Genomic DNA, 15,899 nt, shown 5'->3' with positions numbered 1-15,899 from the left:
CAGTAACCTTCTTCAGCCCCACCAACCTCTTTTGTTTTGTCTGAGAATGCCAGTTACTCTTTTTCTCCACCAATTTCAACCAACTTTCATTTGCTATTCCTTTCAAATAAATACTCTCATAAACAAAATCCTCAAGCCTCTCTCTTATCTACTGCAGGTCTTTATACAAATGTTATCTTCGCAAGCTCTTCTTGATCATCCTACTTGAAATGAGAAAACCCCTTACCCACTTCCATGCTTTAGTTTTCTCCCTGGCACTTATCACTAACAGTGTATACATGTGTACGCATATGTATGTATACACATATTCTCTCTCACATATCCGCCTTTATTGCCTTTTACCCTCACAGCAGAATGTCAGTCATGGTTGAGCAAGAATTTTTTTCTTGTATTCACTGTTATATTCTTAGCACTTAAAAGAGTTCCTAGGGAACACAAGGTGCTCAACAAGTGCTGAATGAATTAATTTAAGAAGCCAAAAGGTATGCAGATTTATAATAAAGCAGTAAATTATCTTCTCTTCCAAGCCAACCCCATGTCCCTGAGATAGCTGATGTTAATATACAAGGGATGGAAGGACTTTTTATGATATTCTACAAAAATGTTGGGATGATGATGATGATAATGGCAAACATATATTAACCCACTTAATCCTCACAACAACCCAATGAGTTAGGTATTACTGTTACTCCCACTTTACAGAGTTGAACTGAGGTATAAAACAGAAGTTAACTTGCCCAAGGTAATACAGCTAGTAATTGACAAGCTTGAACCTAAACCTAGGCAAACCAGCTCCAGAGTTCATGTTCTTGCTTGACTACTTCACCATGTTAGTAAATAGAAATACAAACACAGACGTAAATATTCTATACCTTGCATTATTTAATCTTATAGTCAATAATTCCTTAAAACATTTCACTAATTTATTGCACAATTTTGCTCTCCTTGATCATTTGGCTAATATAAAATTCTATGTTGGCAGTTATTTTATCTCAGCAGTATAAAGATATTCCAATGTTTTCTGGCATCTACTGCTGCTGAGAACTCTGCTGTTAGCTGTCATTCTTCTGTAAGCAATCAGCCCTTTTTGGGAGGTAGCTCTTAATACTTCCTCCTCATTCCTGCTATTTTTCTCAAATATTGATTCTCTATCATTTATTTCATTAAACTTATCTAAGACTCCTCTGAACATTCATTGAAACTTCACAGCTATTTTATTTCTCAATTCTTTTTCTTACTTTCTCTCTTTGGCTCTCTACACTGTATTCTAGATGACTGTAGATTTTTTGTAGACTCACCGTCACCATGAACAGGGGCATCCTTACAGGCTGGACAGGTGTTCCTTAGGACCAAGTGAAGGTTACTACAAAACTGATGGTTAACATAGAGGTAAAAACACACCGCCTACTCAAAATGAGTCTGAAAACAGTATTTCACAACTCATGATGAAATCTAAGATTTTATTCTACTTGATAACAAGTTAGGCTGTCAGAGCTTTATGAACACTGGCAGAAGACACAAGACCACTGTGCCAGAGATAAAAGACTACATTATTCATAGTAAAGGGACAGCTAAAGCTTTCAAGTTTATTTACATTAGTCGTACACAGCCCATCCTCACCCCAACCTAAATCTCAAAGAGATGACCCAAAAGGTCCATGATGGATTCCTGCACACACAGAGCATTGCGTTACAGGAGAAAACAGCTCAGAGAATCTCTTTTGTATTAAATGAAAGCAAGTCTATTTGTCCACAGTAAGACATTAACTCAGTCCTCTAAGTATAACCTTGATATCCTGAGTAGAGAGCTGTCAGGAGCTTATATTCTTGGTATCCCAGCAAAAATGTGCAGAGATGCTAAGGCCCCATAGTGGGCTGCTTTCCTTAACTTTCCACATCAGCAGCAAAAGAAGTGCCTTCCTGGAGCAGGTGAATCCACTTTGCAGTTTTTCCAGCACTTGCAGAATCAGCCTCATTGCCCTCAACCCCCCACTCAAAAAGACACCTGCCAGCACACTTTCACCAGAGGTCTGAGTTTCCGCTTTGTACAGCCCTTCCTCTAATTTAGTTTCTAAGTTTCAGTAACTAAAACTCCTTCCCCATATTCCCTCAGCTCTGGCTGCTTCCTATAGGAGCAACCTCCATGACACCTTATTCTTTTTAATCTAGCGCTTTCCTAGTTAACTTTATACCTAGTTAATAACTATATATGAAATTCTCTCATTCAAATAACTGACCTGGTTCCTGTCTCTTTACTGGATCCTGACTGATAAATAATCCATATTTTGTTATTACCTATTATTAAATATTTGCTTATTTAAAACAGGAAAATGAAAAAAAGGAAAACTTAAAATAACACACAGTTCCTCTATTCTAAATCAAATTTCAATTTTTTGATATATTCCCATCCTCTATTTTTCTGTACATACATACAATTTTTTAGTAGCTGGATATTTTTATTGTCCTTTCCTGCTAACATAGTAAGTATCTTTCCAATTTTTACAAAATTGCCTAATTGACTGTATCCATTTCCTCTCCTTCCACTCTATTTCACCTGGCTTCTGACCCAATCATTCTACTGGAAGGGATCTTGTTAAGGATTAGCTACACATTTGAGCAAAAAGCATTTTAAGACATTATTGACCAGTTCCTCCTTAAAATGCTTTCTCACCTGGTATTCAATAATACTACAACCTCCCTGCCTCTTTCATCGACTCATCCTCCTCGTATTTGACCTTTAATGTTGTGCTTCTTGAGGCTTGATTCTAGGTCCCTTCCTCTTCCTATCTAAATTGTTTCCCTAAGCAAGTTCACATGTGCCTGTTTTCAACTATCAGCACAGCAACTGACTCTCAAATTTATAATTCCCATCAAGACTTCTCCAGTAAGTACCAGATCCTTTACATCTGTCTGCTACCTATTTCCCCTTAAATATAGCAAAATCCTCTCAAACTCAAAACACTTAAACTGATGATCTTCCTCTTCCAATCCAGATTTCTTAAAGTTGTTGATATCTAATACCACCATCAGTCCAGTACCATAGCCAAAAAATTGGAGGGAGGACCAACTCCTCCTTCTGCCCTGTTTCCCCCTCCAAAATATCAGCTAATCCTTCTGAATTTATCTTCCTTGAAATCATTTATATATCTCATTTCTACAACCTATTTTAGTTCAAACTCCTATTATTTCTTGTCCCAAATACTGCAGTGGATAACTGATTGGATGAATGGAACACATACGCCCATACACAACCCGCCCCCCACTCACGCTGTAACTAATAGTCTATAACTTGCTTTTGTAACTAAATATATTAAACATGTTTCCTCCTTGAATATATCAAACTTATGTTCAAGTTCAAGTTATATAGTATTCTACAGTAGCAGATGTATCAATTTATTCAACCATTCTCTCTAGATGAATATTCAGGTCTTTGCAAACACTATTACTATAAATACAACTGCAATGAAAAATCCTTCTGAATATACCTTACGTATCCATGTTGTTACTTTTAAATAGTTTCCTAGAAATGGGTTACTGGGTCAGAGATTTTTAAATTTTAAATGTTTACTCCACACACATCAAATTATTTTCCAAAAAGGTTGTTTATATTTTCTCATTTATATTCTCTCCAACACTGTATTACACATTTGTTAAAATTTAAATAAATTTAATTACACACTATACATTTAAAGTGGGAGCACTTTACTGTAAGTAAATTAACTTCAACAGAGTTGCTTAAAATAAATAAAGTAATCTTTGAGCCTTTAAGTTTTTTACCTAGCAGATAATGTGGAGGGGTAAGAGTCTATTTCAGGCAGAAAATGAAGATACAGCTCTAAAAACATATAGGGAAATAAAAAAAATGTGGTCTAAATACACAGTTTCATGCAAGTGGAATTTGGGGCCTCTCCTATATGACTCCTTCCTGTCCTGGATTTTACCCTTAAATTTCTAGCAGCTGTGGTAGCTTTAAACTTTTGTTCCTAAAAAAAACAAAAACTTTTGTTCCTGACATGATTTTAAACCAGATTGTTTTTTTCAACTTTCTTTTTCTGATATTTCGTTGTTAGTGTAAAGAAATGAAACAGACTTCTGCATATTAATCTTGTATCCTTCTACCTTACTGAATTTGTTACCAGTTCTAATAGTTCCTGTGTGGAGTCTTTAGGGTCTTCTATATAGAGCACCATGTCATCTGCATATAATGACAATTTTACCTCTTCCCTTCCAATTTGAATACCTTTAATTTCTTTTTTGTGTCTGACTTCTGTGGCTAGGACTTCTAATACTATGTTGAATAGAAGTGGTGAGAGTGGGCATCCTTGTCTTGTTCTGGAATTTAGTAGGAAGGTTTTCAGCTTTTCACCATTATTAGGTTGGCTGTGGGTTTGTCATAAATGGCTTTTATTATGTTGAGTTATGTTCCCTCTGTACCTACTTTGGTTAAAGCTTTTATCATGAGTGGATGTTGAATTTTATCAAATGCTTTTGCTGCATCTACTGAGATGATTATGTGGTAAACTGTCTTCTGATCAAACCAGTAATAACCATAATTCAACTATGAAATGGCATTAGTATTGTGACTTTAAACATGTATGAATGTATACAAATGTGTAGATGAACTCACACATTTAAGATTAGATGTTGGAGAGAATATTTAAAATGCTATCTGGGTCAGCAAAGCTTAGTGAAATGTTTTGCCTAATTATCAACCCATCTATAGAAAATGCAAAGGTGGAATTTTCTTTTTTGGTTTTTTTTTTTTATAATTCCAGTTCTTCTTTTTTTTTTTTTTTTTTTTTTTAAATGAAGGGGAGGTAATTGAGTTTGTTCACTTACTTTTATTTTGGAGGAGGTACTGGGGATTGAACCCAGGACCTCATGAGTGCTAAGCATGTGCTCTACCACTGAGCTATATCTGCCCCTCTAGAAAATGCAAAGGCAGAATTTTCAATTGAAATTGCAGTAACTTCTGGAGCAAAAATAAAATGAGAACTAGTACAATAAGGACAATAATGGCTAATATTTAAGCCAGAAAAAAAGTAACACTCTAACATTTCTTTTTTATTCAGAACTTTAGAGCAAAAAGGAGACACTATTTGTCTTAGAAAATATCCCTGTACCCATTCAGAAAGGATTTTACCTGTAGGCAACAGAGTACACATTTGTGTTTTAGTGAAGAAAAATTTTATTATTGTTATTGTTTCTTTTGTTTTTATATTCTGTGAAACATGTATTAAACCCCACATAACCACTTCTCTACTTAATCTGACAGATTTCAGATGGAGTTATCCACATAAATTACATTATTATGTTACTCAGGAAGGGATGTCATTTTGATAACCATTAAAAAAATGAGAAGAGACAATCCGGTAAAAGAAATATCATATATTTCAGGCTTACAACAAGTAAACATAATAAATCATCAAGATATTTTAACTTGCAAATATTTAATATAAATATCCTTGTTCTTAAGAAAATGATAAAGCTTCACATTTATAATATTAATAAATCACAAGACAGAGGAACACTTTGTTAGGATGGCATATAACCCTCATTTGGTTCCCTATACCAGAAAATAGAATGCATATAATACGTTCTTTATTCTAGCTACACAATACCTAAATATAACAAAGGCACTTTGCCATCTAAATTATAGTGAATTTTCTGCCATACATGAGACATACAAAGTTATTGTCTATTCAATATTAGAACAATTTTATATTCAATGTTTTATTTTTGCCAGATCTCAGGGATTTATTTTTGGTTTCCCAGAACAGATACAGATCCAAGCTTTCAGTGTAAAATGATCAAGTAGAAAAGTAAAATGGTCAATGAAATCTGATTATATGATAAAGTCAGAAAAGTAAAACATTCTCTCTGTACTTTTTAGTAGACTCTATCCTAAGAAATTACCTTATGGTATCAATTTTCAAATAAGTAAAGGAATTTCCCACCTGTTAGAAACACAGTATATTTACCACACAGGATAAAGTCAAAGGAGGAGGGTAAGTGTAGGAGTACCTAGTGAATACTGTAATACACTAGGCATCTTCACATAATTAATCCCCACACAACTCTCAGGTGAACTCTCTCACACTTTTATAGGTGTGGAAACTTAAGTTACAGAAGGTAACCAGCTTGCTGAATATTATTATAAAAAGGAGGCAGACAAGGGGTTTAATCCTCTAACTCCAACGTACCTGGGCTTCCTTCCACTTTAAAATGTTTCTTTTTGAAATCTGAGGAACTAAAAATGAAAATGCTGGTAACACTGTACGCTTTTTCAGCATTTTAGTGCTCTCCTATGACAACAGCAACCAAAATTTCAATATTTTGCTTCAACCTTCAGATAAGGAGCTAAATCAAACAGCAGAGGCTAATGTTTCACTTTCATAAGCTGTTCATAATTAATTTTGAGATCATATGCATTTTGATATGAAAATTAGTGAACTACACACAAAATTTAGTACTCCCTATACACAGATAAGCATGAAAGTAAGAAAAAAATGCTCTATTTCAAAGACTTCTTATAATATCAACCCAGTAGAAGAAAAATCTGAAATTGAAGTCATCGAAATAGTTCTATTTTTCTCTGTCATTTTTTAGTATTTCACTCCAGAAGCTCCAAAAGTCAGAGGTCTATGCCCATAAGTTATGCCTAGGATAGGTGGCAATGTCCTAGAGAGAGGGTAGGACCAACAAGTGGAAAGTGAAACCAGCCAAGTAAATGAGAGTGATGATCAGAGAGGTCCATGTGAGGACAATGCACTAAACAAGGCAGCTGCCTAAGAATAGGAAAAGTGGTTTCATACAGCAGGACTAAGCAAATAGGTAAATATATTAGAAATAATAGGAGGCAGGTTTCCATTACAAAAGAAAATGAAAAATATGAAAAGGCAGAAATCTAGAATGAACTTTATGGTGTTGGGTAGAAATTAGAGCTATTTACTGGTCTAAACCCATGGCTTTTAATACATATAGATTAAAACAGAGATGCATATGGACATAAAGATTAGGACGCATGCAGTAGCAACTAACAGCCGTTCATGGCGGGGAGAGGAACAGGGTGTAGAGACAGACCCTCTCTGAGGCACAGGCAGACAGAGTATGCCTAAAGTGGAGGGTAGAGCAATAGCGTTAAGGAAAACTTGCCTGCAAAGCAGGCCCACTCTAATTATAAGACAGTGTCAGAGGGATGTGAAGCCAGTGGTACACTGCAGGTAATGTCAGCAATAAAAACCCAAACTTGGTTCTACATACATTTTTCTTTCAAAAATGAAGAAGAAATGAAATAAAGACTTTCAGACTAACAGAAACTGACAGAATTCACTACCAGCAGATCTGCACTACAAAAAAAATGTTAAAGTTCTTCATTTCACTTACTCAAGGAATACATACAAGACAGAAATCTCAACCTACCCAGAGAAAGATCGATGAAAATAAATGAAGACAAAAAGGAATGCTCCTTTCTTTTTTAACAGTTCTAAATAATTGGCCATCTAAAACAAACATCAGTAGCAATATACCATGGGTTTTTAGCATTTAAAATTTTTTATAACAATGGAAGGAGGGGGATAGCTCAGTGGTAGAGTGTGTGCTTAGCATGCATGAGGTCCTTGGTTCAATCCCCAGCACCTCCATTAAAAAAAAAAACTTGAAAAAAAATTTATAACAACAAAGGAGCAAGCAACAAAGAAGCAAGAAAAAAAATAAAAGAACTGAGAATATACTCTTATAGGGTTATTAAAATACAAGTGGCATAATGTTGCTCGAAAGTAGACCAGGATTAAAGACGTGCACAGTAAACAAAAGGCAACAAGTGAAAAGCTAAAATTAAGTTTAAGGACCTGCCATAAGGTTATCAGCTGATTTTTCAGTAGAAACTCTACAGGCCAGAAGGGAGTGGCATGATGTATTTTAAGTGATGAAAGGGAAAAACCTACAACCAAGAATAATCTACCTAGCAAGGTTCTCATTCAGATTTGATGGAGAAATCAAAAGCTTTACAGATAAACAAAAGCTAAAAGAATGCAGCATCACCAAACCAGCTTTACAACAAATGTTAAAGGAACTTCTCTAGTCATCAAACCATAACAAAAGAGAATAAAATGAAGAAAGAGAGAGAGAGAGAGAGAAAAGACCTATAAAAGGTTGCTTTAGCATTTCATGGTCTTTTTGGGTTCCATATAAATTTTGGAATTGTTTGTTCTAGTTCTGTGAAAAATGTTGTGAGTACTTTGACAGGGGTTGCACTGGATCTGTAGATTGCTTTGGGTAGTACAGCCATTTTGATAATGTTTGATTCTTCCATTCCAAGAACACAAGAAATCTTTCCATTTCTTTGTATCATCTTCAATTTCCTTCATCAATGTTTTACAGTTTTCAGAGTATAGATAACCTCCTTAGTTCTAGGTATTTTTGGGTTTTTTGATGCAATGGAAATGTTTATACCAGTTATTCAATTCTGGTTTTTGAAGTGGAAAAAAAAAAGTGAGTGAAGGGCTGCAAATGGCAAAACATCCTTCTTTCTTATGGGTGATTTGTACTCCATTACATATATATTCTGCATCTTCTTTATCCATTGATCTATTGATGTGCAATTATGATGCTTCCATATCTTGGCAATTATAAATAATGTTGCTGTTAATAGCTGGGTGTATGTATATTTTTGAATTAATTCTTATTTTGTGGTTGGCTTTATTCCTTTGATAACTATGCAAGTTTAAAAAACTAAAGCTCTAAACATTCTTAGAAACAATGAACAGCACATAGATGTAAATTTTAAAAAAGTGTAGTATATTGTGTTGATGTATTTATATGCAAAACATTGTATATGTGCAGTCAAACTGTAACAATTCTACCTAATAAAACTGAAAAAATGAAAAAAAAAAGAAAAAAAGAAGAAAAAATTAAGTTTAAGTAGTGAGGCAATCAGAGATAAAAGAGAATCACCAAAAAATAAAACAAAATTGAGTAGAAAAAAAGGAAAAGAGGAATGAGGAACCAGATGGAAAAAACTAGGACAAACAGAAAAGAACAGAAACAGTAGATTTTAATAAAACCGTATTAATAGTTACACTGAATGTAAGTGGTCTAACACAAATTATAAAGACTGTCAAAAAGGATGATTCAGCATATGCAAATCAATTAATGTGATACACCACATCAACAAAAAAAGGACAAAAATCACATGATCATCAACAGATGCAGAGAAAGCATTTGATAAAATTCAACATCCATTCATGAGTAAAAACTAACCAAAATGCATATAGAGGGAACATATTTCAACATAATAAAAGCTATTTTTGACAAATCCATAACCAATATAATACTTAATGGTGAAAAGTTGAAAGTCTTCCCGCTAAAATCTAGAACAAGACAAGGATGTACATTCTCACCACTTCTTTTCAACATAGTATTGGAAATCCTAGCCATAGCAATCAGAGAAGAAAAAGAAATAATAGAGATCCAAATGGAAGAGAAGAGGTAAAACTGTCACTATAGGCAGACAAGATACTATATAATAGAAATCCCTATAGACTACACACAAAAACTACTAGAGCTGATAAACAAGTTTAGTTAGGTAGCAGGATACAAGACTAACATACAGAAATCTGTTGCATTTCTTTACAATAACAATGAAATATCAGAAATGGAAAGTTTAAAAAATTCCTTTTAAAATCACATCAAAAAAATAAAATACTTAGGAATAAATCTGACCAATGAGATGAAAGATTTACACACAGAGAACTATAAAGCAATGATTAAAGAATGAAGAATGATTTAAAGAAATGGAAAAATATCCCATGCTCTTAGATTGGAAGAATTAATATTGTTAAAATGCCCATACTCCTCAAAGCAATCTACAGATTTTATGTGACTCCTATAAAATAACCTAGGACATTCTTCATAGAACTAGAATAAATAGTCCTAAAATTTATATGGGAATCTCAAAAGACCCAGAATTGCCAAAGCAATACTGAAGAAAAAGAATGAGGCTGGAGGATTAACTCTCCCAGATTTCAGACAATACTACAGAGCTACAGTAATTAAAACAGTGTGGTATTGGCACAAAAACAGACATAAGGTTTAATGAAACAGAGTAGAGAGCCCAGAAATAAATCCACACACCTACAGTTAATTAATCTTCCACAAAGGAGGCAAGAATATACAATGGAGAAAAGACAATCTCTTCAGCAAGTGGTGTTGGGAAAGCTGGACAGCCACATGTAAATCAATGAACTTAGAACACTCCTTCACACCATACACAAAAATAAACTCAAAATGGCTCAAAGACTTCAACATAAGACAAGACACTATAAACCTCCTAGTAGAAAACATAGACAAAACATTCTCTGACATAAATCTTAGAAATGTTCTCCTAGGGCAGTCTACCCAGGCAATAGAAATAAGAGCAAAAATAAACAAATGGGACCTAATTAAACTTATAAGCTTTTGCACAGCAAGAGAAACCATAAACAAAACAAAACAACAACTTACGGAACGGGAGAAAATATTTGCAAATGATGCGACTGACTAGGGCTTTAATTCCAGAATATACAAATAGCTCACAGAAGTTAATAAAAAAAACCAAACAACCCAATCCAAAAATGGGCAGAAGACCTAAACAAGCATTTCTCCAATGAAGACATACAGATGGCCAGTAGGCACATGAAAAGATGCTCAATATCACTAATTACCAGAGAAATGCAAATCAAAACTACAATGAGGTGTCACCTCACTCCAGTAAGAATGGCCATCATTAAAATGTTCACAAATGATACATGCTGGAGAGCGTGTGGAGAAAAGGGAACCCTTCTACTCTGTTGGTGGGAATGTAGTTTGATGTAGCCATTATGGAAAACAGTATGGAGATTTTTTAAAAAACTAAAAACAGAGCTACCATATGATCCAGCAATCCCACTCCTGGGCATATATCTGGAAGAAACTCTTAATTCGAAAAGATACATGCACCCCAATGTTTATAGCAGCACTATTTACAATAGCCAAGACACGGAAACAATCTATATGTCCATTCAACAGATGACTTTATCCAGATGACTGTACAGTATACACACACACACACACACACACACACACACACACACACACACATACACACACAAATACTACTCAGCCATAAAAAAGAAAATAATGCCATTCGCAGCAACATGGATGGACCTGCAGATCTTCATACTAAGTGAAGTAAGCCAGAAAGAGGGGAAAAAAAATATGACATCACTTACATGTGGAATCTAAAAAAAGGACACAAATGTGGAAAACAAACTTAAGGTTACTAGAGGGGAAGGATAAATTGTGAGTTTGAGATTAGCGGCTACTAACTACTATATATAAAATAAACAACAAGCTTCTACTTTATAGTACAGGGAAGTATATTCAACATCTTGTAGTAACCTATAATGAAGAAGAATATGAAAAGAAATATATGTATATACATGTATGACTGAAACATTATGCTATACATCAAATATGACACAACATTGTAAACTGACTATACTTCAATAAAAACATATATCTTCTTTAAAAAAATCAAACAGCATAATTCACATTATCAACATATAAAGAAGAAACAGCATATAATCATCTAATTAAATGCCATAAAAACATTGGACAAGATTCAATATCCACTCCTGATTTTAAAAATCTTAGCAAATAGGAATAGAAAGGAACTTCTTCAAGATGACAGAGGACATCTACAAAAAACCTATGGCTAACATTACGCTTATTGATGAAAGACTAAATGCTCTTCTCCTAAGATCAGGAATGAGGCAAGTAAGTCCACTCTCAGCACTCCCATTTAACTTTGTACTTAGTGGAGGTTCTAGGCAATGTGATACAGCAAGAAAAAGAAATAAAAGAACTATACAAACAAAACTGTTCTCTATGCAGAGAAATAAAACATTTCTGTTCATTGATTACATGATTGTTTACAAAGAAATTCCAAAAGTATGTATCAAAATCCACTTAAAAGTGACTAGAATTAACTAGTGAATTTACGATAACCTCAGGGTATAAGGTCAAAATAAAAATAAATTGCACAGTGCACAACAATGTGAATGATGTTCTTTGTGACACTGAACCGTACACTTAAATATGAAAAATTTTAAGTTATGTGCATTTTACCACAGTTTTTTAAAATGATAGTATCAGGAAAGTTATCTAGAGAAAAACAAAATATCTTGAGCCAGCTGAAAATCTTAAGTCTTTATTATAGAAGTTTTTTTTTTAAATCAACTGTATTTATATATACTGGCAATGTACAATTAGCAACTGAAATTTTAAAATACAATACCACTTAGCACCAAAAAAAACATGAAATAGGTATAAATCCATCAAAATATGTATAGGAGCTGTAAAACCTACAACATCAATGAAGAAAATTAAAGGACTAAATAAATGGGAAGATATATTCATGGACTGGAAGGCTCAAAATTGTTAAGATATCAATTTTCCCTAAACTTATCTATAGACTCAATGTAATACCAATCAAAATCCCAGTAAGATATTCTGTAGAAACAAGCAAACTGATTCCAAAATTTATACAGAAAATAAAACTAGAATAGTCTAAAGAATTTTGTTTTGAAACAAAGTTGGAAAACACACAACCAGATTACAAGATCATAAAGACCATGATGATTTCACTTCCATAAAGCTATAATAATGAACACAGTATGGTAACGGAAAAAGGACAAATGCAGATTAACAGAACAGAGTCTAGAAGTAGACCCACGCTTGGTCAACTGATTTCATGTATCGTTAATTGATTTCAAGAAAGGTGCAAAGTCAATTAAATAGAGAAAGAATAGTCTTTTCAATAAAGGGTGCTAGAATTCTTGGATATCCATATGGAAAGAAATGAAGCTCAACCTATACCTCACAGCATATAGAATTTAACTCAAAATGAATTATAGATTTAAAAGTATAGTAAAGTAAAACTATAATACTTTCAGAGGAAAACAACAGAAACTCTTTGTGACCTTGGATTAAGCAGACATTTCTTAAATAAAATACCAATTGGACAAACTACAAAAGATGAAAACAATAAACTGGACTACTTCAAGATGTAACAACCTCAATTCAAGATACTTTTAATTCACTGAAAAGCCATAGACAGAAAATATTTATAAATACATAGGTTATAAAAGTCCTATGCCCAGAATATACAAAAAACTCTCAACAATCAGTAATAAGAAAACAAACCAAAAAAAATTTAACGGCAAAAGATCTGAACAATTAAAGAAGACATGAATGACAAATAAGCACATGAAAAGGTACTCAACGTGATTTGTCACTAGAGAAAAGGAAAATAAAACCACAATGAGATAATATTACGTATCTATTAGAATAGCTAAAAATAATAAAGAAACTCTCAATATTGATCATGATGGAAGGGAACTACTGGAAAAGTCTGGCAGGTTCTTCCAAAATTTACTTACTGTTTGATCCAGCAATCCTACTTCTAGATATTTACCCAAGAGAAATAAAATTTATGGTCCCACAGAATCCTACACTAAAATGTTTATAGCAGTTTTATTCATAATCTCCAAAACTAAAAACAGATTCACTGGTGAATGGATAAACTGTGTTATAGCCACACAACGGAATACCATACAGCAGTAAAAAGGAATGAATTACTAAATACGTGGATAAATCTGAAATGCATTGTGCTACATGAAAGAAGCCAATATTCCTAACTGCAGGGACAAAAAACAGATTAGCAGTTACCAGAGGCTGGCAGTATGGGGTGAGATGACCATAAAATGGTAAAAGGGAATTTTCTAGGATGACAGAGGTCCATATTTTGATTGTGCTGGTGGTTACTAGATTGCATGTACTGTCAAAACTTGTAAAAGTATATACTATAGTGGGTGAATTTTACTCTATGTAATAAGTAAAATCTCAACAACCCTGAACAAAAAAAATCCTATCAATTAATATACAATGATTTTATTCATATAAGCTAGGTCAGAGACTCTCAAAGTATAGAACTATAGTTTCCAAAAGCACCTTTAACAAGGAGTACTTGATAAAAAACATAAATAATGGTCTCCACTTTAAACCAACTGAGTAACAGTCTTATGAATAGGGCTTGGAATCTTCATTTTTATAAAACACACTATGTGATCTTGATAAACATTGCAGTCTGAAAACCTCTTTGCCAGAGTATAAATATTTTCTTTTATTTTATTAAATGGGAAGTGAAGTGTCCTGACAACAGAAAGATAGGCTGGAGATATAATCAAAGTACACAGTACACAGTACAAAGTACACAGTAAAGTCTGACAGTAAAATTACACTTTAAGATAAATATTATTTATCTAGTATTATAGATTAATGCCATTATCTTCAAACATATTTCTTCTAAAAAAATAATAGTACATGGGTATCTCACTCTTTGCAGACAAAAGCACACAAAGATAGATGAAATATTTAAATATAAGCATATACAATCATAAAAATCCAAAAAAGTAGGAATTTTTGTTTTGTAATAATTTAGACATAGGGAAGGCTTTCTAAGGACCAAAATCTAGAAGCCATAAATGGAAAAGCAATCCTAAAAATGACTATTTTAAAGTTAAATGTCAAAAAAAAAAAAAACAAACAAAACTGAAGACATTAAAATCTATCTTTATAGATTATAGACCTATAAACAAAAGATGCATTTTCTTAAATTTACAAAGAGCTTTTACAATCATTTAGACCAAGAAACCAATTAAATATAAGGGCAAAGTAGTTTCTCAGAAAACAAAAGGGAAATGACTATAACCTCTTCCTTTAGTTTCTCTTTCTCATATTCTCCAACCCCATCCTTTAACTCATCTGAGTAGTAAAAAGGAATTTCCCACACCCACTTCCCCACCACTGTACATCTCAAGTATGTCTTTGAGTATCACACCAAGATTTCCAGAAAGGAGAATCCAGAGTTGTTGTTTTTTTTTTTAATTCATAGCAATAAATTGCATTCAATTTCCAAATAGGCATTTTTATTAATTTTTAGACTTATGAAAGATCCACACTCATTCTTACTGATTCACTTAATTCCAATCTTATTAATTTATTTTCTCCCTTTGTTTCAACCATGTAATTAATTACAATGGCAAAATCCTAGAGAAGTATCACTCCTACAAAGGAGATGTGCATATAATGCTAGAATCTGTGATGAATTTGTTTTACTGAGATTCTCAAAATGGAAAAATCATTATTCCCAAGGAACAGAGCTCTATCTGAAGATCTAGTTATTTCAGCAAACCTGTAGATTAGTTCAATATCAGACAATTAAAAAAGATGACATGCTAGAGGGGAGGGTATAGCTCAGTGGTAGAGTGCATGCTTAGCATGCATAAGGTCCTGGGTTCAATCCCCAGTACCTCCATTAAAGATAAATAAATTTGAAAAAAAAAAAAAAAAACACAAAACCTAATTACCTACCCCCTCCGGAAAAAGTAAAATAAAATAAAAAGTAAAAAGATGACATGCTGCTAGGGAAATCTTTCATTTTACTAAGGTTCATTCACAACCTTTTCCCCACAAACAATATATTACTTGATTTTGCTCACCTCCTCTCCTGAAAGGTAATATGCTGCAAGTAGGCCTCCGATAAATCGAATATTGACTTCAAAAACAGACACCTCTGAATTCTGTGAAAACATATTGAAAATATTCATATATACGTAAAGCTGTAGAGGTTTCAAAAATCTTCAATAGTTCCTTTGTTCCTCACAAACACATTGAGAATTTTTTTTCCACTTTCTAAGTCTTCATTTCTCATGCAACTGCAATCTCACCTCTCATTTGTTAACATTATTGAAACTCCTCTATTAGTCACCACAGCTTCCTAACTGCCAAAACCAATGGGCCATTTTCATGTGCCTCACT

At 33.4% G+C, this 15,899-nt stretch overlaps 1 protein-coding gene across 4 annotated transcripts in view; it reads right to left on the bottom strand.

The window, feature by feature from the left end:
• Positions 1-15,899, bottom strand: part of MAN1A2 (mannosidase alpha class 1A member 2) — a 149,153-nt gene that overhangs the window by 80,170 nt on the left and 53,084 nt on the right. For all 4 annotated transcript variants that reach the window (XM_010968097.3, XM_045505857.2, XM_074370275.1 and 1 more), the window contains exon 5: positions 15,581-15,661. In XM_010968097.3, coding sequence (XP_010966399.1) covers positions 15,581-15,661 — 81 coding nt within the window. The remainder of the gene's footprint in view (positions 1-15,580; positions 15,662-15,899) is intronic.

This window comes from Camelus bactrianus, chromosome 9, assembly GCF_048773025.1.
Source record: "Camelus bactrianus isolate YW-2024 breed Bactrian camel chromosome 9, ASM4877302v1, whole genome shotgun sequence".
NCBI classification, from domain to species: domain Eukaryota; kingdom Metazoa; phylum Chordata; class Mammalia; order Artiodactyla; family Camelidae; genus Camelus; species Camelus bactrianus.
The sequence above is the reverse complement of the archived record's forward strand: the minus strand, read 5'-3'. Positions and strand labels throughout refer to the sequence as shown.